General features: G+C 36.8%; 1 protein-coding gene and 1 non-coding gene across 8 annotated transcripts in view; both read left to right on the forward strand.

The window, feature by feature from the left end:
- Prpf39 (pre-mRNA processing factor 39) overlaps positions 1–24,103 on the forward strand; it is a 26,116-nt gene continuing 2,013 nt past the window's right edge. Inside the window, exons 1-13 of one of the 7 annotated variants that reach the window (NM_001108026.2) lie at positions 14–163; positions 6,240–6,583; positions 7,020–7,145; positions 7,794–7,912; positions 10,896–11,063; positions 16,192–16,357; positions 16,871–16,978; positions 18,197–18,361; positions 18,680–18,806; positions 19,300–19,568; positions 20,503–20,687; positions 22,708–22,782; positions 23,839–23,953. In NM_001108026.2, coding sequence (NP_001101496.2) covers positions 6,269–6,583; positions 7,020–7,145; positions 7,794–7,912; positions 10,896–11,063; positions 16,192–16,357; positions 16,871–16,978; positions 18,197–18,361; positions 18,680–18,806; positions 19,300–19,568; positions 20,503–20,687; positions 22,708–22,782; positions 23,839–23,953 — 1,938 coding nt within the window. In that variant the 5' untranslated portion in view covers positions 14–163; positions 6,240–6,268. Of the gene's footprint in view, positions 164–6,239; positions 6,584–7,017; positions 7,666–7,793; positions 7,913–10,895; positions 11,064–16,191; positions 16,358–16,870; positions 16,979–18,196; positions 18,362–18,475; positions 18,807–19,299; positions 19,569–20,502; positions 20,688–22,707; positions 22,783–23,838; positions 23,954–24,103 lie in introns of those variants that run through there. The other 6 variants (XM_006240141.4, XM_006240143.4, XM_006240140.4 and 3 more) reach the window with 6 other exon arrangements.
- On the forward strand, positions 19,622–19,706 carry Snord127 (small nucleolar RNA, C/D box 127). Its single transcript, XR_005486526.1, has one exon. It is a non-coding gene; the product is annotated as a small nucleolar RNA SNORD127 (small nucleolar RNA).

Genomic DNA, 24,103 nt, shown 5'->3' on the forward strand with positions numbered 1-24,103 from the left:
GCGCGTGCGCAGTGTGGTCCCGAAGAGGCGGCGGCGGCGGCGGTGGCAGCGGCGCTTGTGGTGGTGGCTGCGGTAGCTGAGTGAACTGAGGCATTGGCAGGCTCATCTTTGGCGATCTTGGCCCTGGCTTCGGCTCATGGCACCGAGAAGCATCCATCGTAAGGTAGCTGGGGCTAGCTCCCTGAAGCGGGCGGCAGGGGAGGCGCCCGGACGGGAAGGGCCTGCGCCGCCTCAGGCCTCACCGGGCCGCGGCCTCACCCGCTCGTCTCGCTCGAGGCCTGGCGTGCGCCTGGTGCGGGGCTGCGCGTCTGCTTCCCTATCCCACCTGTTGGGAAGAGCAGGCCTGGGTTCGCGTCTTGGGCGGCGTCTCGCTTTAGGACTACAGCGGGGCGGGAGCCTCTGCCTGGATTTGCGAACCCATTAACTGCTGAGGCTGAATCCCCTGTTTCCCTAGAGCTGAGGGCCAGAGCGTTTGCCATTGCAAAACTGTAGGCAAGAGGGTTTTTTCCTTTTTTCGGAGGGGGATGCGGGGGATCGTGGTGGTGGTGGGAGGCGACGTGGACGTTTGGAAAAACAGTCTAGAAGAATCTTTTTAATAACAATCTCCTTATATAGATTTTTACCTTTTATGTTCAGTAACCCGCACTGTCTTTTAGTAAATACTAGTCGGCGGTCACAATATTGTTTCAGGTATTAGTAGTAATGTAGTAAATAATTGGTAATGTATTAGTAACGATGCAGTAATACTAATGTAGCTTTATGCCAATTCAAATGCCCGCTTTTGGGTTGGTATTGATACGACCTTCAGTTCAAGAACTTAACACTAGAAAACTAATCTAACATATTCAGAAATACTTAAAATTTTTCAGCTGCTAGAAATTGTAATGCTAGGAATATACGCTTCATACAAGAAAATTCGAAGCTAAGGGTGGGGCTGATGGCAGTCTTTTAGGTCGTTTGAGAGAAATAAACAACAGCTGTTAAATTCCTTACTCTTCTCACGGTTATAACCTCATTCTGGAGTTAAACACTGTTACTCTGTGTTACTCATGTACGCTGGAGCTGTGCATTACTCGTGTACGTGAGTACAGGAGTACTCTACTCTCGAGGCTTGGCAGCTAGTGCCTTTACCTACAGAGCCGTCTGGCAAACCCCAGAATTTTTTAAAGACTCAATACTTAGTCCTATCTGTATCTTATAGTTGAATTGAGGATAAAAAGATTTTGAATACCCTTATAAATATTTTTTTTTTTTTTAATTTCAAGGAGGAGCAGAATTGTCTGTTACGGGTTAAGCATTCTGTGTAAGACATAATCTCTGAAGATTATGGAGACATTGTAAATACATAAGTAAGGTTCAATTTCTGGGACATAATTGCTTAAAATGAGGAAACAAGTTCTGTCTGTGAACATCCCACTTAGTCTTTAAAAACCAGTTGCCAAAACCACTTGTTGTAATAACCCCCTTTACAACCTAGGTATTCGGATGACTCATCCCTGTCTGAGACATGAGTGGTTGCAGATTGGAAAGCTAGCTAGCTAACTAATGACTTACTTGACTTATGGTAATGAACAGTGATATATAGTGTATTATATGCCTCATGGGCATAGGAGGCATGTAAAGCATCAGGAAAAAAAGTATTAGAGGTCAGATGTGCCGTGTTTAATGAGTTTCATGTTAAGTAATCTAGAATGCCTTTTAATTTTTAAAACAGCATACTGATTGTTAGGCAAGTGTTTAATAGACCCTAAATAAAAATAAATGTTAATTTTCACTATAGAGGAACTGTGTTTCCATGTAATACATACTTAGTTTTCTACCTCACATATTTGCGTCTGCCATCCCCCGTGATAATTTTATAAGAAGATGTCATAGCATAAGAAAAGTATCCATTAATGTGGTGAATTGTGGAAAGGAAGAGTTTTAGTAGTCTGAGGATTAGCACATTGCCAAGACTCACACAGGAAGTGTGTGCTGACCTCCTGAAAGGGTGGTAAGGAATAGAACTGTAAAATCAATATGTTCAGAAAATTAAGTTAGGAATGGAGGTGTCATTTGTTCAACTGTTTCTAGGAACACAACATTGAGCAAAACAGTTTTTTTCACCCTAAATCTCTTAATATAGAAAGAATTATTTATTTATCTGCATCAATAGTATAGCATTGCATATTTTATTTTTTGCTGCACCCGAAATAGAAGCTGTATATATTAATTAAATTGTGTGTGTATATCTCAGCACATGCCTGTAAAGTGTGTATCTACTCCTTTTTAATTTTAAACCTTTTTCTTCTGTGTGTGTATGTGTCTGTGGTGTTATGTGTATTGTCAGTGCAAGTGGGTATGGAGGTTAGAAGTGTGGATGGAGTTGCTGCCAGTGAACACCCAACCATGAGAACAGTGGATGCTATAAACAACTGAGGCATCTCTCTAGTCCCAGTACAGTGTCTTCTATATGGCTCAGTTTGCCTTTATGTAACCCAGTCTAGTCTTCCGGGTTACTGAGATTAGAGTTGAGTATGTTTTTCAATCAGGGCCTTTGTTTGTTTCAACATATGTATGTATCTTCCAAAGGCTGATGTTATTAGAGGCTTGTAACACCATACCTGCCTGACTTGGATGTTTTCTGGTTTTGTTTTTCTACTTTAAGAAATGAGAAGAAGCTAGCTGGAAGTAGACTTTAGTTTGAATAAAACATTGATGTTCAGAAGATGATAATTATTCTAATAGTAATGTGAATGAAGAGAAAATTTTTCAAATATTTATGTGTATAAATATTTTTGCTTGTATGTTTGTTCACCACAATTGTGTTAGTGCCTGAAAAAAATCAGAGGAGGGTGTTATGTGCACTGGAATTAGTTACAGGTGGTGCTAAGCCACCATGTGAGTGCTGGGAACCAAGTTCATATTCTCTGGAAGAGAAGCCTTTGCTCTTAACTGCTAAGCCATCAAAAAAGAAATACATTTTTAAAGATTTTTGCAAGCATTCCTGCACTTCGGTGACCTTGGGGGCCAGAAAAGGTTTCAACTTCAGGTTGCAGTTACAGGAGGTTGTGAGCCACTCAACTTGGGTACTGGGAACTGAACCACTTATCCTTTGGAAAAAAGGCAAGCAGAGCATTAACTGCTGAGTCATCTCTCAAAACCAGAAAGGGAGATACTTTTTATAACGAGGTATAAAAATGTATGGTTGTTTTATAGGTAAAGTTAGATTAAGTAACAAAGTTGATTAAATGATGAGACTAGTTCTGTTGGCCTCTTCCATTATCAAAATAGCATGCAATGTTTTAGTGTGGGTGACTAAGGACTCTGGCATTACTCATCATTTGGTGAATTTTGTGTATGCTGGGCCTCTAGATAGTTATATTTTGGCAGACCTTGCTCTTGCATTTCAAAAACTTGTAAGTTTTGCTGTGTATAGTAGCACACATCTTTAACCCCTGCTCTAGAGAAGCTGAGGCAAGGGTATTCAAATTCAAGGTGAGTTCCAGGTTAAGCTCCAGCAACACAGCATACAGGAATACAGTGAAACACTGTTTCAAAGCAGAGGGGCTGGGGGTAGTTTGTAATCTTGTAGGTTGTGCTCAGAAGAATAGGACGGAATTGTGCTGGAGGTGTATCATTAGCAGTAACCTAATTAATTTGAAGAGTTGTAATAGTTTTTAGGAAGTGATATTTAAATTGTCCAAGAAGGCATACGATGAAAGGAGAGATACGGGTTCTAAAAACTGTCCTCTGACCTTGACGTGCATACATATGAATAAATACATGTGATAACTTTTAAGAATCTTCTATTTTTAAATTGGATTGTTTTAATATTTTGGTGTTAGCTGTATTGACTATCAGCCCCTTATTAGATATTGGACATCTAATATTTTATCCCATTCTAGCTTGTCCTTCAACTTTGTTGATGGTTTTGTTGTTTTATTTTTTAAAGGAGTGCGTAGGTATCTAAGATTAACTTTGAATTTATGATCTTTCTTCTTGAGCCTCCAGAGTGCCAGTGTACTGGGACACTCATTTGTCCTTGCTTTAAAAGGCATTCTGTGCCATTTGCTGCTTGGTTTTAGTGGCATTATGGTGGCTGAAGGAAAACCTTTTGTTTGATAGTAGTTAATTGACACATTAGAGTGTATTAGAATTACTTGGGGGACTGGAGAGAGAGTTCTAGGGGACCTTGGCCTCTTCTGGGTTCAGTTTCTAGCATCCAAATTGTGTGGCTCACAACCACCTGCAACTCCAACCTCAAGGAAGCTGATGTCTTCTGGACTCCATTGGCACCTGTGCACAACCCCTCCCCATAATTAAAAAGTCAAATTTGTAGAAATTCCACTAGTTGGTGCTAAATTATTTCCCTAACAAAATTGATATGAATGCTGTAGTGTTTTGGTTTATCTGTAATTGATTAATTAAAATTAGGGTAGAATTATATCATTTGATTATTTTAGAGAAAAGGGAATTCCTTGCTATTTTTTATATTTCTTTTTCTAGCTTCATGACAGTGTTTGTAGAAATCTAGGCTTTGCTGTAATTTATAGAGACATTTTAAAGTTTTAGTGCCCCCACAAAAGTCAATGAGTAAGATATTTCAGAGACTTTCTAGTTTCTCACTTCAGTAATCCTTTCTCATCTCAGTGATCCTGTAGTCTAGAATAGTGCCAATAAAATTGTACTTTAACTATTTCCTTTACTCAACAGAAGAAAAAGTTACTCACATGAGCTGGAGAGATGATTAAGAGTGCTTGCTGCTCTTGTAAAGGAACCAGGTTCCGTTCATAGCACCCATGTTGAGTAGCTCACAGTTGTAACTAAAGTTTCAGGATATTGGGTGCCCTCTGTGGGCACATACATACACTCAGGCACACACCATTGTGAAAATATGGTCAAATACTGACCAGAACTTTTGGATCAAAATGAAAAACCCAGATCTGGGGTTATGCTCGATATAACCCCCCAGTTATATGATATGGAAGTTGTATGATATCCTGTATACAAGAGTCACCTATCTACTACTATCCCTTTTATGTTGTATTTACTTATAAACTACTTTGTTTAAAGCAGCAGTGTACCTAATTCCATTTAGGGGATTAGGAGGCTATAAATGCTATAGTTCTGGGACATTTTTGCTTTTCTGATTTTAAAAAGAACAGTATTGACTGTGTATGTCATTTTCTTCCTGGTTGAGTTTGAACATTTCTTTAAACAACTTTAAACTACAAACAGAGTAGTCTGTAGGGATTAGCCAAGAAAATTAATGACAATTGCAAACCTTCAACTTAATGGTTCTCAACCCTCCTAACTCTATGACCTTTTAATACAGTTCCTCATATTGTGGTGACCCCATCCCTACCCCCTCCCTGTAATAACTGAATTTTTGCTACTATTAGGAATTGCAATATAAATATCTGTAGTGTGTGCTAGGTGACCCTTTGGAAGGGGCTGTTTGACCTGCCTAAAGGGGTCAAGTCCCACAGGTTGAGAACCACAGTGTTAACATGCTGCCAACTTTATATCACATGAGCAAATACAATAAGAGTGAATAAATTTCTTCTAAGAGTGTCCAGTCTTTGGTCTCTAGGATCATATGTGTCTACGGATAGGTATAAATGCAATCTAACACAAAATAGATTTTCTCAAAACATTGTTTGATTTGAATTTGGGGATAGATAGTTAGGTATTAATTCATTTCCAGAGTTCTAAAGCATTATCTTTGTAGGTGATAATGATATGTTACAATATCAAAAGGTTGGGCACACCTGAACTATTATCAGGTGTGTTGGACCTTGTGGTACATACTTGCAATATCAAGTATTTGGAAGACTAAGACAGGAGGGTTGGTAGTTATTATCAATAGAATTTCTATTCTTTGTAGATAGATAAATCAATAAAATATACTAATTTTTCTATCTGTTTTTAGTAGGCAGTCAGGGCTTTAAATAAAATGTGGAGCTGGAGAGATGGGTCATTGTTTGAGCTCTCACAGAAGATCCAGATTCAGTTCCTGGATTCCTCGTGGTTGCTCACAACTATTTGTAATTCCAGTTCCAGGGAATCCAGCATTGATTTCTGACCTTCGGTACTAGGCATGCACATGGTATACACAAATGCCTCAGGCACATTAAACAAAACAAAACAAAAAAAATAAACACATCTAAAGAAAAGGGTGTTTGTTCATGACAAATAAGTTTACCAGCATTTGGAAACTTTCTCTTTTGTGTATGTGTGTGTGTGTTTTTCTGCAGATCATTAACTGAAGACCAAATAAATAGCTATGCAAAATTCCCACATGGATGAGTACAGGAACTCTGATAATGGCAGCACAGGCAACAGTTCAGAGGTAGTGATAGAGCATCCAGATTTTAGTACTGAGATTATGAACGTTACGGAGATGGAGCAGTCGCCTGATGCCTCTCCCAGCGTACGTGTATCTACAGAAGAAAACGAAATGGCAAATGCTGTGGACCTTCCAGTGACAGAAACAGAAGGAAACTTCCCTCCAGAGTTTGAAAAATTTTGGAAAACAGTAGAAACGAATCCTCAGGATTTTACAGGATGGGTATATTTGCTTCAGTATGTAGAACAGGAGGTTAGTAACTGTTTAAATGGTGTATGTAAGAATTACAGAATAATCCAGTAGTATCAATTCAAGCCTTTCTGTGTGTAATTAAAGTTAATCTCTCAAATAATCTTCAGTTTAAGTTCACTAATACTAGAAGCATATATTTTAGTTTTGAAATTTAAATACCATTTATGTATTGTGCAAAGTCTAAGGACACAATGCAGAGTATAGTGTAATAATTGAAGTTTATGTGGAGGTTATTCAGAATTGGTAAAGGTTACCTTGGGCATGTGGGAGTGCAGTTCAGTGAGGTGGAGCACACTGGCCTGGCACCAGTGAGAGCCTGGGCTTCACCCCCTTTCCAGAGGAAGGGAAGGTTACTCTGCTATTTGAAAAAACTAGTATTTCTTCTTTCTCTGATAAAAGCTTAAGATGCTTAAACATATTGTTTTATTTTTATCAGAATCACTTGATGGCTGCCAGAAAAGCATTTGACAAATTTTTCATACATTACCCGTATTGCTATGGTTACTGGAAAAAGTATGCAGACCTTGAAAAGCGACATGACAACATTAAACAATCAGATGAGGTGCGTATATCAATGAATACAGTTTTCTCTGTTAGGTACTGTAAGCCAATTAATAACAAAACAGACTTTCTTTTTCTGGCTGGCAGTACCTACCATTTATGGTCAAACTTTTTTTATAGGGTATTTTATTTGCATTTGTCACTATTGTGGCATTTGTAGCTAATATTTTCTCTCTTTGTTGGCAGGTGCGTTAAACTTCTACAGTTTGTCAAGCTTTGCAGTGCAAGCCTCTGTATTACACTGCAGCTTAACAAGTAGGGCAGGGCTTTTCTCTCACTTACATTTATTTCTCATTTTCCAAACAATATAGTTGGTTTGCTAGTCACATTTGCTACGTCTTATTGCATTTTTGGTCAGACGCTGTCATTGATGCTCTAATGGGTCTGTGCCCTATGGTCTGTAACCCAAAGCCTGCCCACACAACCCGGTCAGAATGCAGGGACTGCTGCGCTTTGAAGATCAAGACTCTGCACGTGGGGATCAGAACATTGCCATGTTCTATCCAACCTCCACCCAAATGGTAATGGTAGATTATTTAAACAAAATTCCAGTAATTAGTATTTCTAAGGTTCACCGGATAACACAGTGTTGCCTCTCTTTTAATAAATAATTAAAAATTTGAGGTACAGTTTATTGTTTTCTTCTTAGGTTTATCGACGGGGGCTTCAGGCAATACCTCTTAGTGTTGATCTTTGGATACATTATATAAACTTCTTAAAAGAAACATTGGACCCTGGTGATCCTGAGACAAACAGTACAATAAGAGGGTATGTTATATATTTGATACTTAATGTATCTTAAGACTTATATAAGTATGTAGGTGTTGATAAGAGAACTATTCATGAATGTTTCTTCTGCTTGTAGCTGTTTCTGTTCAGCTCTATGTCCTCAATGTTGTCATCTCATTCTGCCATACAATACTTGGATTTCCTCATCACCATGGTTCTAGCAAATGTCTTTACCTTATTCCTAGATTTCAGGTTTTGTTTATAGGAGTTTGTTAGATCCTTTTTCTTACTTTATGCCCACCTTGTAGAAATATATAACCAATAGCTTCTTCATAGAGGGTCCTTGAAATAAAAAATATTGAAAAACCATTTACATTTTTGTTGGAGAAATCATATTGCTGGTCTAAGGCTTACACTAAGCAATTTCTTCAGAGGAGGAACATCTGATTTGCCTGATGAATATAAACCTGAGTTCTGAAGTCTCACAGCTGGCCAGAAGCCCCACGCTAGGTGAAGCAGACCTTTATCCATCCATCCTTTCTTCACCGTGTTTCTTTCACCAACTTTTCTCAGTGGCTGGTAATTCTCTGCATTCACTAACATTGCTCCAGGGTAGTAACATCTTTAATATATAAACATGCAGCTGCATGCACACTCACACTTGGACACTTTATCTTCCTATAGTAAACATTTCTTCTAGTATTACTATGTCCTTAAACTTTTTTTGGTGAATTACTATTCACAAATGGAGAGGACCCAAGTTTAGTTTCCAGCACTCACGTCAGGTGGCTTACAAACCACGTGTCCAAATCCAGGACATCTAGTAATCCAGTCTGATCTCTGCTTATATTCATGCATACACACATAAATAAAGATATTTTAAAATAAAAGCAAATAAACTTTGTTTGGTGTCTTTTTATTATTGTTTTTTTCTTAACGTATCAAAATATTCAGCTTGCCAGCGATGATGCCAGATAACTAATCCTGGCACTCTGGAAGTATGGGCAGACAGATCCCTGTCAATTTAGAATAGGCCTGGTCTATACAGTGAGTTCCAGGCCAGCCAGGGCTACATAAGGGACCTGTCTTTAAAAATTAAGTTATTGGGTTCTGAGTTTTGTGTATCTCTTGCCAAGGGCGGGGACGGGGAAAGTGTGTGTGTGTGTGTGTGTGTGTGTGTGTGTGTGTGTGTGTGTGTGTGTGTGTATGTGTGTGTGTGTTTGTATTGTGTTTTTAATTTAAAAAATTATTTGATGCATGTGATTGATTTGCCTGCGTGTCTATCTATGCAACATGTGAGTGAGTGTCTGGTGTCTGAAGGCCATAAAGGAATGTTAGATGCAGATCCAGATCCAGCTAGAGTCAGAGGTGATTGAGCCTCCTTGTGGGTGCTGAGATTCTGGGTTCTTTAGAAGAGTAGGCTGTGCACGTCCTTCCCTTTGTTAAATAGTCTTTGTGTGTTGATTTAAAATGCCTCCTCTATGTACATTAAATTATTACATCTTTTTTCTGTTTTCTCTTAGGCACTAATTTTTTTTTTTAAGATTTATGATTTTACTTTGTGTGAATAAATGCTTACCTATGTATATGTAAGTGTGCTATATCTCTACCAGGTACCCAGGAAAACTATAATGTCTCTTATGATATTTTCAGGAAATGCTTATTTTTACGTCATTACCCTTTAATAAAAACACTTGTAGTATTTAATAGTAGATAAAAATCAAATTTGAATTTTCTGTTCTTCCTAAATTAGAACTTTTTGATTATATTAACATTGTATGATAATTTAGGAAGTGTGGTCTGTTGGGTGAGAGATCCTTGGTTTTGGGGCGGGGGTGTTTGTTTAACTTGAATTTTTGTAATATTTTACAATATTATGACACAGGTCAGTGAACTTGTGGAAATCAATTCTCTTCTACCACATGAGTCTGGGGGTTTGAATAGGCCCTGGGGCTTTCTGGCCAGTGATAGGACTTACTGGGCTAGTTTGCTGGCCTGTGGTTTGTTCCTTCCTTCCTTCCTTCTCTTCCTTCCTTCCTTCCTTTCAATTTTATTTATTTAATGTATGAGTGTTCTGCTACATATATATCTGCCTGCCTGAAGAGGGCATCAGATCACCCTTAGCTGGTTGTGGTTGCTAGAAATTGAAGATCAGCCAGTGCCTTTAACCACTGAGTCATTTCACCAGCCCCTGTGGTTGATTTTTAAGGTTCTTGTTTTGAAACTGTACTGATGGTTTTTTTGTTTTTAGTTATTGTGTAGTGTGTGAGAGTTCACATATGTGTGTGTGTGTGTGTGTGTGTGTGTGTGTGTGTAGTCCCAGAGTTAACTTTTTGGGTATTTTCCTCAGTCAATACTTTATTCACTGAAGTTGAACTCTTGGTTGAACCCAGAGCTTGCCACTTTGGTTATTCCAGCCAGCTAGTTTGCTCTGTGGATCCGTGTCTCCCTCCTTTCCTAGTGCCAGACCACCATGCCCATCATTTAGTATTTACAAGGATTCTGGGAATTTAAATTCCCATTCTCACATGTATGAGTTTGCACTTGACTTGCTGAGCCATCTCTCCAGTCCTGAAGTTGAAATTAGATAATAACCTAAAACACTTGCTTCCACAGTGAGCTGTTGTATTTGAAAGGTGCTTTGAACCTTTGTATATTCGCATTAGTTATGAAAGTTTGAGTTCCTTGTTAGAGTTATTTTTGCCCAGCGTATTTCGTGAATTGAGGTACAGTTGTCCATAAATTTGTTCTCTGTACTAAAGGAGTGTCTACATATTCCTCTTCTGTGACTTATGAAAGTTTTACATTGTAATTATATAGAAGATAAACTGCACTTGTCTTTTCCCTTTGTGTTTTTACTTATTCTTTCCATCAACTGTTTTATGATTCTATTTTTTAATCCTGTTTGCCTAGGAAGCAACTAAATATAACTTTGATTTTAGTATTGCTTTTTAAATTTAGAAATAATATTTAAAGGTGATTTTATTTGGAAAGATAACTTAAAAGCAATTTAATTTTTCAGAACTTTTGAGCATGCTGTTCTAGCTGCAGGAACGGATTTTCGATCTGACAAATTATGGGAAATGTATATAAACTGGGAGAATGAACAGGGAAATCTGAGAGAAGTTACAGCTGTATACGATCGTATTCTTGGTATTCCAACCCAGCTGTACAGTCATCATTTTCAGAGGTATGTTGAAAGGTCTTCGAAATATCTTTAGGTACTAAATTCCCAATATTAAGTATTAAGTTTATTTCAAAATATTATATGAGCTCTTATTTCAAAATATTATATGAGCTCTTATTAAACTTTCTAGAGAATCAAATTTTATGTCTTAAATTTTAGATTTTCTTTGTATCTTGTGAAATGTTTAGTGATTTAATAGTTTTATATGGAAAATTTTCCTTGTTCATTTTATATGTATGTGAGGTACTTCAGAGCAATGAAGAAATGAGAAAATAGAGTTTAATGAATGATTATTTGTTTTTTTGTTTTCTATTTTTAATTAAATTGGGTAATGATTATTTGTAATACTAAATTTATATGGTACTTGGTGATTATTAAGTGCTATATATATATTTTATTTTTTAAGATATTTTATTATTTTTTAAGGTTTTTTTAAGCTTCTGTGTTTTCCACACTGGCTTAGGATCTTTAATCCTCTGCCTCAGCATCACAAGTTCTAAAATTATAGACATACAGCTTATCATGTCTGACTTTTTTTTTTAACTACTTAATGATTTACAAAATGTACATTCCTAGTGTGCATAAACATATCCAGAACAACAAAGATTGCAGTTTTTCCTTACTGTCTTTATTAATTCTTCAACTTATTAAGAATCATTCTATTTAAATTTTACTCCATGATTTTCTGGCTATAAGTTGTATAAATAACTTCATAATTTTCCAAGGTAATTGTAACTATTAAAAGAACTCTCTGTACCATGGTTTCCATGTGCAGTTTTGGTTTTTAGTTTCTTCTGAGGTCTGATCTTGATAGGGAGGTAAGTAGGTCGAAATGGCTTGGATCCACGTGTGGCACTATGTGCCTTGGCCTTGCATCTTTTCCTCCCTGTGCTTCCTGAGTGCTGTGGTTGCAGGTGTGTGCACCATGCTCAGCTACAAGGTATCTCAGTGCAAAGAACCCAGAAAGTCTGAATCAGCGTGAGATCATGTCTTCGCTATTTTTTTTAAAACTTCGTAGTGTAAATGTATGTAACATATGTACTTTGTTTTGGGTTGTTTTCTTTTGAGACTGTTTCAGGTGACCCCAGTTGGCTTTGAACTCATGATTCTCCAGTCTCCACCTTCTTAGTGCTGAGATTTCATGTGTGTATGTACTACCATACCCTGCTATTTTGTATTCTTGTTAATTGTTATAAGTAATGTTGTATATTAAAGAAAATTTTAAATGATATTCTGAATTTCAAAAGTAGATTAATGAAAATTTATAAACTGTATATACATCAATATGCTAAAAATAGAAGTTATAGATTTGTGTTAGAAATAGGAACTAGGAAGAAGAAAAAGAAACATCGTAGGGTCGGTATTCTGTTTCTGTTATTGATGAGCTAGAACGGGCAGACAGGTTTCTAGTACATAATGACCTAGGTACCCACTTGCTGAAATAAATTGCCAACATTAAGTCGTGGTACTTGGAAAAGCTTGATAAGTATGCACGCCGCACAAGTGAAGGTCAGAGACAGGGCATTTTTATAGACCACGGTGATGTTTAGATTACAAGACCTTTATTCAGGAAATGATAGCTTTCTATCACTTATAACCATTGCTTTTTTAAATTTTATGTTTTTTGAGTTTCATACATTGTATTTTGATATATTTACTCCTTAATTCCTACCCTTCCCAAATTGTGTTTGTGTGTGTGTTTTCTTTTTTTTTTTATTTAAAAATTTTTTTTACCTATACACTTTACATCCTGCTCACTGCCCATATTCCCGGTATACTTGGAATATGAGGCAGCCACACTTAAAGAAAACTGACTCTTCCCTAGAAACCATTAACTGTCAGTAGTTCTTTGGGGATGGTGCTCATGAGCTCTTCTGCCTGCCATTGTGACAGCAATTTTAAAGGTGCCATGACCACTTGGTTCTTCCTTCAGTGCCTCGAGTGAAGCAGAACATACTAGTGGGAAGCAGGAGCTGGCCAGAGCTGCTCATTTCATCGTTACCTGGAAACAGAAAGGGGAATCCCTGGGAATGAGATAATACCTTTTAGATAGTCGCCATTTGTGAATTCTGTGTTCTCAAATCTTTTTATTTACCATTGAGTCCTTGCAAGTCTTTGAGATTTTTTTTGTTTGTGGCTTGGGATAGTGATGTGTGCACATGAGTAGAGTTGTCTATCTATTGAGTCTAAGAGAGACTGTCAGATCTCTTGGAATCATGGGTGCTGGGAACTGAACTCTGATGTGCTGTGACAGTGGTGTGTGCCTGCTGTTAGCTAGTGAGTCCTCTTTCTAGCCCTCCAAATCTTTTTTAAAATTAGTATTCTGTTTGATTTATTTTAGTTTATTTCTGAAACATCATTTTCTGTATAGCCCTGGCTGTCCTGGAACTCACTCTGTAGGCTATGATGGCCTTGAACTCAGCGATCCATCTAATTCTGTCTCCCAAGTGCTGGGATCTGCTAGGTGTTTCAGCATGAATACCTGTGTCCTGGCAAGATGGGTCAGTGGCTCTATGGTTTTAATTCTAAGTCTTTTGACCTGGGTTCAGTCTTTGGCAACTACATTGTAAAAAGAGAAATCTCACTGTCACAAATTGCTGCCCCCTCCAAAATAAGTAAGAGTAATATTTTTGTTCTTTGTGTTGTATGAATATTTGACCTACACACACACACACACACACACACACACACACACACACACACACACACACACATTCCTCTCTGTCTGTCTCTGTGTTTGCTTGTGTGCATGCGTGTGTGTTCATGAGTGCATGAGTGCACACATCATGTGTGCTTGGTGCCTATAGAGTCAATAAAAAAGTGTCAGATCCCTGGAACTGAGTTACAGACAGTTGTGAGCTGCCCTGTGGGTGGTGGGAAATGAAATTGGGTCCAGTGCAACAACAGCAAGTGTTCTTAATTCTTGAGTCATCTTTCTAGCTCAAGAAATGTAATATTTTGTTTGGTTATTTGGTTGGTTGGGTTTTGCTTTTTCTTAAGACAAGGTCTCATTGTGTAGCCTTGGCTGGCCTGGGTATCGATCTGTGGACCAGGCTAGCTTTGAATTCAAAGAGATCTGAGTGTGTGTCTCTGCTTCTTGTACTGAGATTAAATCCATGCCCTACCACACCCAGCATTGTTTTTTTTTTAAATTATTTGCATATTGGTGGGAACTTGTATATGTTTTTGTCAGGGATTAAAAGACTGAAGTCTTGTGTTTTTCTGTCTTTCAGAAGTTTTTATTTTATGTGTGAGTATTTTGCCTACATGTGCATCTAGCCTCACATATGGTTATATTATCTATGAAACTGGAGTTATAGTTAGGATGCTGGAGGTCAAAACCAGGTCCTCTGAAAGAGCAAACAGCCAGTGTTCTTCTCCAGCCCTTTTTTGTTTCTCTTGATCACTCTTTACCTTACTGTTTGAGATAGGGTCTCACGCCGACTTGGAGCTGGAATCCAGCAAGGAATCCTGTCATCTACCTTCCCAATACTAGAATGCCTCTGCCTCTCCAGTGTTGGCATTAAAAGCATGTGTCACCACCACATTCTACTTACATCTCTTTATTTTTCTTAAATTATTTCTAATAACATTGGAGGAAGAGAATTAAATGACTAGAAGTTGAAAGACCCTTTATTCAGGAGAAAATAAGATCATAAAGATGTATTTAGAAAATAGAATCAATAGGATCTGTTATCCTATGGAATGTGAATGATAAGGTAACTGGGAAAGCTAGGACACATTACTTGGTGGTAGGGAGAGGGCTATCATTTCATAGCTTGTCTCAGGTATATGATGAGTTCTAGGCAGTATTCCTTTAACCTCAGCACTGGGAATTAGAGACAGGCAGATCACTGAGTTCCAAGCCAGGCAGGACCAGAAAATGAGACCTTGTCTTGAAAAACAAACAAGCCCAACAAATAAACAAACAAACAAATATAGTATAGGAGATTCCATATTAAAATCAAGATCAAAAATAGTATAGCTCCTTTTTATAGTTAAAATTTTGTGTTTACAAAAAAAATAAAGGCATGGGGCATGGTGTCATGGACCTTTAATCCCAGCATAGGGTGAGGTGTAGAGACTGGTGGGTCTCTGTTAAATTTGAGTCCAGATTGATCTACAAAGTGAGTCCAGAGCAGCTAGGGCTCTGTTTCACAGAGAAACCTTGTTTCAGTTTAAAAACAAAAATTAATTACTTAATTAGACAGATAACATTTTATTGAAAATATGTTAGCTGGATATAGCAGTATATCACTTATAATCTATAATGCAAATACAAAGATCTTGAGTTTTAGGTTAGTGTCAGCTAGTAAGTCAGTGTCTGAAAAGACAGTGTTTTATACATTAGGTAAAACTGATTTACATTCATATATAAAATGACATGTTCTTTTTCTGTAGACTATTGGCAGCTGGATATAGTAATCTGTAATTTTACAGCTTTGGGCTTCTGTTTTAGTTTTTCGTTTTGTTATTATAGTAATTATTTCAAGCTCTGTTAATGACTTTAGCCATTATATAAAAAGTATATAAAAAGTATGAGAATAAAAGAATTCTTGGAAACATAGGGTTAAGGTCTGTAGTAATGGGGATCCAAAAGAGCTCAAGCAGCAATCAGAGAGATCTGGAGGAAAACCAAGAAAGTGGCACCTCATAAACCAAGCACTGAAGACAATTCTAAAAGTAAGAAGATACGGTTAGCAGACTCGAGTGCTGAAGATAGAGATTGTACTGAAGAAAAAATTATACTTTGCATGTATCGTAATTGGTGACCTTAAGCTAATATCATTGGATTGTTAATGGATGAAGGAGTAAGTAATTAATAGGTGATCACTTTAGAATTTTAATATGAACTAGCTATGTTTCATTTAAATTTGAGAAATATGTTCTGTTTTATAGATAAACTAAGATTTTAAGAAGAGAAAGAGAGTTGGAATTAGATGTCTTCTACATTCCATTACGAAGACAGTGGAAAATACAACATATATAGATAAAAAAAAAGTTATTTTATCAAGTGGTAGGATTTTACTGCAGAAAAAGAGAAATGTTATATTGTGACTGGTTTCTCGGTTGATTTGAAGGAATAATGTGCAGGAGGTATCTGACAAGTGGTTTTTAATTCTTCCTTTAGATTTAAAGAACATGTGCAAAATAACTTGCCTAGAGATCTTTTAACTGGTGAACAGTTTATTCAGTTGAGAAGGGAATTAGCTTCTGTAAATGGACACAATGGTGATGACGGACCTCCTGGTGATGACCTTCCATCAGGAATTGAAGACATAACTGATCCAGCAAAGGTAACCCTCTTAATCACATAGTCAGTGGATAAGAAACTAGGTAGCAATATGGAAGGGTTATAAGGTCTGGACATTTAGATCAATACTTTTGAGTATGAATGTCAAGGAGAAAGTTTTACCATGAGACACCTGACAGTAACTTAGTCTAGAAAAAGTATGTACTTTGATTGTAATCTACTGTTCCTATATAAGAAATTGGCTTTTTGAAGTTGTGTTATAAATCATTTTTAAAGCGGTATGGTGGCACACACCATTAATGCCAGCATTTGGAAGGCAGAGTCAATTGGGTCTTCAGTAGATCAGGACAGCCTGGTCTCCATAATGTGTTGCAGGGTAGTCAGTGCTATATATACAGAGACCCTGTCACAAAATAAAATAAAACAAACAAAATTATATTTAAAGTGATAACATATAGCAATTAAATACTCTCCCTACTGAAGAATCAAAGAATGTGTGCTGTTGATAATTTTAAGTATGTAATTTATAAAATTTAATTTTTTTCTTTTTTTCAAGCTAATTACTGAAATAGAAAACATGAGACATAGAATCATTGAAATTCATCAAGAAATGTTTAATTATAATGAGCATGAAGTTAGTAAGAGGTGGACATTTGAAGAAGGTGTAAGTGTTTTGTTCTATAATAGTCTTTAAAATATAAAAATAAGATTTTTTTTCTTATAGTAGTGGCACCATTGTGAATTTTTCTGTCTGTATTAGTAATAATTCAAAGTGTGTATCTCAGTTGTGTTTTAACATTTTCCATGACCAGTTTTAGAATCTTACTGCATTTTTATTTCAAGTGCAAGATTCCTGATTAATATGAATACCTTTAAAAAATCAACTTTATTGAGTTAAATCTTGTGGACAATAAAACAGCAGCTGTTCGAAGGGCTGGGGTTCAGTTTATAGACTGCTTGACCAACATACATGAATCCCTGAGTTTGGTCCCAGCACTACTATTGACCAGGTTAGGTGCCAAGTCTTATGATCTTAGCACTTGGAAGCCAGAGGAAAACAGGTTGAAAAGCCTTTTTTGAGAGTCCTCTTTAGTTACAGAGTAAACTCCATGTCAGCCTGTGCCACAGTAGACCTCATTTGACACATGAAGGTAATGCACCCAACTGTCTGTTACAGGGGAATGATGTTCTCTTATGAATTTGACTATTTCCTGACTGTTTGTAAGGTATACTTCACATGGCAGGTTATTCACGTATTTGAAGTGTGCATTTCATTAGTTCATAGATAGATACTGCCGTCAGCATAGTTGACTTACTTCTTGTCACGTTTCTTCTTCAGTTCTTATAACCCTACTTACTCACCCGCACCTTAGCTTCCTCAGCCCCAATCTTAAGGCTTGATGTAACTTGTTTTTTGTATGTTATCCTTTCATGGGCTAGCCTATCAATAGATTTATATGTCTGTTGTGGCTGGCTGTAAAATAGCTTTAATAAATAAACAATATGGTTTACCATAGTAATAAAAATAAGGACTCAAAAGACCAGCATGGTCTACATAATAAGTTTCAGGATAGCCAGGACTATGTACAGGCCTAATCTTAAGGACACACACTTCAAAATATTTAGTAATGGGTTTTAAAATATTTTATTTGTATTTAAAAATTATTTCAGTGTAGGGAAAGGCCAGGGTGCTGAGGTGAGAGTGGGTGGGTGGGAGTGGAACATCTTCATAAAAGCAGCGGGAGAGGGGAAGGGAGGGGGGAATAATATTTGAACATAAATACATAAAATATCCAAGAAAAAAGAGAAAAAATTATTTTATTATATTTCAAATATTTTGATTTTGGCTTACTTTTCTTGCCATTCAATAATATTTTTACAGATTAAAAGACCTTATTTTCATGTGAAACCACTGGAAAAGGCTCAGCTAAAAAACTGGAAAGAATACTTAGAATTTGAAATTGAAAATGGGACTCATGAAAGAGTCGTGGTTCTCTTTGAAAGATGTGTCATATCTTGTGCCCTCTATGAGGAGTTTTGGATTAAGGTAAGAAAACTATATAGTGTGTTTAACTTGAATACATTATAACATTGATCTAGTGACTAACCTTTTTTGTACTTCTGTTGAATGTTGTTCATATAACTATATCTGTTGCATTAGGAGATGGTCTGCTTGCAACCAGATTTGACTGCTGCATATGCCAACCTCGTTGCCTCTCTTCGTCCTTCCTTACAGAAACTAGTCTAGTGGTTCAATAAAGGTGCTGAATGGGTTTAAAAATAGAATTTTATCGTTCTGTCACATATTTAATCCATCACGTGTTCAACTGTAAATTATTCAGTATTTCCTGTTTTCTGTATGTAGTATGCCAAGTACATGGAAAACCACAGCATTGAAGGAGTGAGGCATGTCTTCAGCAGAGCCTGTACTGTTCATCTCCCAAAGAAGCCCATGGCGCACATGCTGTGGGCAGCTTTTGAGGAACAACAGGGTAAGGAAAAGAATGTTCAATTGATTTATTTTAATTAGTTTATGTATTTACTTTATGTGAATGGATGTTTTGCCTGCCAGATACCAGTAGAGGGCTGGGAATTTCAGGGACTGCATTAAACAGATGGTTGAGGGTACTGAGAAGTCAACCTGGGTCCTCGCCAGCAGCAGCCAGTGCTCCTAATTGCTGAATCTTAAAATCTTATTCTAGTTTCTCTTGATGTTTCAGCACTTTGTGTCAGGATGGAGTTACAGGAATTGAGGACTAAGGGAGGTATAAAGAAGATTTTGGCAATTCTTTAAGAGCTTTATTGTTTAACAGTTCAGCCTTGCCATATCCTAAGAGCAGCTGTAGACAGTAGGAAATATGTAAGCATGGGTATTTACTCCCCACCCCAAGCTAGATTTAGACTGCAGACTAATGTTTTTCAGTGCTTGACATATTCTATTTCAGAAATTTTAACAAAAGTATAAATATATAATTACTATTTTAGGGAATATTAATGAAGCCAGGATTATCTTGAGAACGTTTGAAGAATGTGTTCTAGGATTGGCAATGGTTCGATTGCGAAGAGTTAGTTTAGAACGACGGCATGGAAATATGGAAGAAGCTGAACATTTGCTTCAAGACGCTATAAGGAATGCCAAATCAAATAATGAGTCATCATTTTATGCTATCAAACTAGCCCGACATCTTTTCAAAATACAGAAAAACCTTCCAAAATCAAGAAAGGTACTTTTGGAAGCAATCGAAAAAGATAAGGTATACATATTTTTTAACAATATCTTTCATAAAAAGCTATTACTTTTTCCCTTTGGCAACTGTGATGAAAGATTTGGTCTATACAGTAATATATTTATTACTAATGAGGACAACAGTCCCTCTAAACTGATGTTGCCATTTTTTAATATTTTTTCTTTCTTTGGATTTAAAGTGTGAGAAATTTGTTAAAGTTGTAAATATTGTGGTTTTTGTAATTAACTTTCAGAAATCATAGAAACTTGATGATTGTTGAATAGGATAAATGGCCTGGGAGCATCATTTATGAACAAAAGCAAAACAGTAGTAGCAAAGCAATATGGTGATAGTCATCTTGCAAGCGATTCCTTTTATATAACAGGGAGTAAACCCTAGTGGAACTGTCTTATTTTTAGGATTGTGTTGTTTGGGTTGTTTTTCTCAGTGTAACCAACCCTGCCTGTCCTGCGCTTGTTTTGTAGACCAGGCTGTCTGCAAACGCACAGGGATCCACCTGCCTCTCACTCCTGCCTGCTGGGATTAAAGGCTTGTGCTGCCACATGAGGCTCATGTTGTAGATTTTAAACTGTTGATGATACAAGTTTATAATTAAATATTTATAGTCACAGTTAGAGGTGTAGTATATAACTAGCATAGGATATTGGGCTTTAATTGATTAGAACTTAAGAGCACACTTTCACACTATAGAAAATGACAGGTGGTGTCCCAACCTATCAGTATTGCTGTAAAGAGGCATGAGGATCTGACCAGGTAACAGACTACTTATGCATTGTACTCGGCACCCAGCACTGCAGGGCAGGAAACACTTCCTGAAGAATATATTTTACTTCGCTACATATACACTTAAAACAGATATGAGTATATTTTAATCTTAAATATTTATGCTTTAATCAAAATCTTATAGGAACATTATTAATTGATACTGCTTTTTACTCAGGAAAACACAAAGTTATACCTCAATTTACTTGAAATGGAATACAGTTGTGACCTCAAGCAAAATGAAGAAAATATCCTCAATTGCTTTGACAAAGCCATACATGGTTCGTTGCCTATTAAAATGAGAATTACGTTTTCTCAAAGAAAAGTGGAATTCCTTGAAGATTTTGGCTCAGATGTTAATAAGTAAGATCTTAAATCCATCTTTTTATAGAACACGAGCATTGCTATTTTATGATGAGAATTTGATGGTTGTTATACATTAAGTTTATTTTTAAAAATTTCCGGTATGTATGTGTGCATATGTTCCAAGATGTATGTAAGGTCAGAAAAGAGCTTCCCTGAGTTTTTTCTCCATTTGCATAGATTTTAGGGAACAGATTCAAGTAACCAGGATTTCTCATGCTTTATGTGCTGAACTGCCTTATTGAACCTAATACTAAATTTAAGTGTTTGGGTACTTTACCTTCAGAAACATGTGGAGGTAATTTAGTTTTGTAAATATGTGTATAGGATATAAGTTCTATCATCCCTTCAAACTATTTTCCTGTTTTAAATCAATTTTGAGTGTGAATATGCCATGTTGTGCATGTGGAGGTCAGAAGACAACTTGTAGCAGTTCGTTCTCTCCTTCCTCCCTGTGGGCCCCACAGAAAGAGAAGTGAGGTAAAGATTGAACTATGAGACACACATGAAGGTCAGTAGGTCGGTTGGTCAGTAGGATGGCTGCAGTAGATGTAAAGTTCAGTGGTGGGGTACTTATCTGTCATGTACAAGGCCCTGATTCATTGCTCAGAAACATGCACAGAGCTAGGATAGGACTAATCTGGAATAGAAATGCCATCATATCTCAGGTTTGAATAATGTGATCACATAGATCTTGCCTGGTGGCCTTTTCCTACTAAATCATAAAAAAGCTGAAAGATAAGGGTGATCTAAGGATAGGTGTAGATCTCAGCTTACAATTTAAATTTGATAACCCTGAAAATAGAAATATAGCCAAGAACATTGATTGGTAAAGTTTGGGTTGCTGTAATATATTCCAGTGCCAAATAGGCATGCACCTTTGCCAGCTGATTTAGAATAATTTCCATGGAAACTGCACTAAACTTGTGTATTTATGTATGTGTGTATGTTTTCAGCTTAACATAGCAGCTAGTATTTTGTTTCTCGAAACCTTGCGCAGTATTTTATATTTGTGTAGTACAGATTTCATAGCCATTTAATTCATTCATATACTTTTGCTTTAGTAGCTCAGCTATCCAAATTTTCAAGTTTTGTATTTGAGGATGAAATAAGACCGTTTTATAGTTTCCGTTCCTTACTACTTGGTATGTTATATAGTCGGTGTCTTCTGTTTTTACACTGAACGTATACAGAAGAAATGATTTTATGTAATGCGGTAGCTTTTAGTTGGGATGGTACGATTCTACAATGCAATTGATCTGTATGGATCAAAATAGATTTGTCATGCTTTCTAGAAGAGGTAGTCTCATTAAGTTCCTACTGGATTCTGCTGGAGAGGACAGACAGTGATGGGAAATACATGTTAACAGCAACATGTGCATGACTGGAATAGTATGTAAAGTAGTCTAACTATGGAAGCCACGGCCTTGTACATGGTAGTAAGTGCTTTATTCACAGACCCACTGAACCTACTTCTACAGAACAAAGAATTTTGTTTTTTAAATTGTAGCCCTAGCTGGCTATCTGCTCTCTTGAGAGCTAGGGTTAATGGCATGAATATCATACCTGGCCAGAACTAGGATCTCGATTGTATTTTGCCTTCAAAGTTCAGAGCTTCTGCCATCAACAGTAAACTCTTAGAACTGGCATCTACAAACTTAAATGAACTATTATTTTAATTTGGTAGTAATGTCCAAATTATTGGTTCAATGAAAAGATACTATATATAGGCCCTTGAATATATTTAGGTGTAGTCAAGATATCAGGACTAAGATTTAAATCTTAGGGGTTGGGGGTTTAGCTCAGTGGTAGAGCGCTTGCCTAGCAAGCACAAGGCCCTGGGTTCGGTCCCCAGCTCCGAAAAAAAGAGAAAAAAAAAAAAAAAGAAAAGAAAAAAGATTTAAATCTTAGAAGATAAGACAAAGAGCCCACTTAGAGATTTATATAGCTGGTTTCTCATATGTAAATAACTTAAAAATTAAACATCCCAAAGGATTTTTTTTTTTCTTCCCCCCCTCAGGCTTCTGAATGCATATGATGAACATCAAACACTTCTAAAAGAACAGGACACTTTAAAAAGGAAAGCTGAAAATGGGTACGTAACTTCTTGGTTAGTAAAGGATACTTAAGAGAGAATATTTCAATATGAAAAAGCCTTTTAAAATACATACTGGAGTGTCATCTCTGTGTTGTGATAATGTATACTTTTTTATGGTTTAAAAAAAAAATCAATGGTTTATCAGAAGTAAGTATCAAAGCCACCTTCAGCCTGCTATTCCCTAAGGTCCAAATCAGAGTTGGAATGCTATTAGGAGTTGGGTCACTGACCCTAAAGTTGAGGGCATATTTAGGGAAAGCCTTATTGTTAGAATGACAGTTCAAGGCAATCTGGTGGCAATCACAGTGGGGTGCTGTTGCTACAGAGAATTGGAATAACTGTGTGCTGCTGAAAAGTTAGTTCATCTACAGCATAACTGCTTAGGCTATATCTGCTTATGCAGAGACATGAATGTTGTACAGACAATCTGATTTTTATGTATTAAGAATTAAAAATGTACACTACTATGCCTGACTTATAAGTCATTTTTTAAACATCAAAGACAAATGCAACAACAGTAGGTTATAATCCAGACCTCAGGCCTGTTTGCCACTTCTGGCATAAAGACTGGAGCATGTAATTTTACAGCAAGCAGTTACCCCCTGTAAATGGAGAGTTGTAGAGATTTATGGAGAGTAAGAAGGCTAAAAAGGACCCAAGTGGAAAGGGGTTTCATTATTTCAGAAGAATCTGAAATCTAGTACATGGAATTGTAGGCTGTTGTTGGTCCTTTGAGGACAGGGATCAGTCAGTCTCTTCTATGCTCTAGGCAGCTAAACTGGGTATCAACTCATGAATGTATTAGATCAATGGTAGGTGAAGTTCTTAGGATGGAAAAAATTCAGAGATTGTTCCGTAAAGGTTAAACTGAGCTTAGGTTTCAGTCTGTTTACCACAATTTGTCTTTCTTTATTGGCTATGTAATGACGAGTACCCTTGCTCCCAAAAGATGATTGAAAACATGACTGAAACATGTATATGCATTGTGTAATCATTTAGATAAGTTCATATATGTGGGAATTTTGAGTTTCTATTTTTACCTTTTATATATAGCTCAGAAGAACCAGAAGAAAAGAAAGCACACACAGAAGATGTATCATCAGCACAGATCATTGATGGGGATTTACAGGCAAATCAAGCTGCATATAATTACAGTGCCTGGTATCAGGTAAGTCACAGCACTTATTCTTTACAGTAGGTTCTATATGGTCTATTTTCTTTTATGGTTGAGTGCTGTATTTCATCAGTACTATTATCTAATTTTATATGTGGATCATAACTGTGATTCCAGTATGGTAACATATTTGTTTTTATCTTT

This window comes from Rattus norvegicus, chromosome 6, assembly GCF_036323735.1.
Source record: "Rattus norvegicus strain BN/NHsdMcwi chromosome 6, GRCr8, whole genome shotgun sequence".
NCBI lineage: Eukaryota > Metazoa > Chordata > Mammalia > Rodentia > Muridae > Rattus > Rattus norvegicus.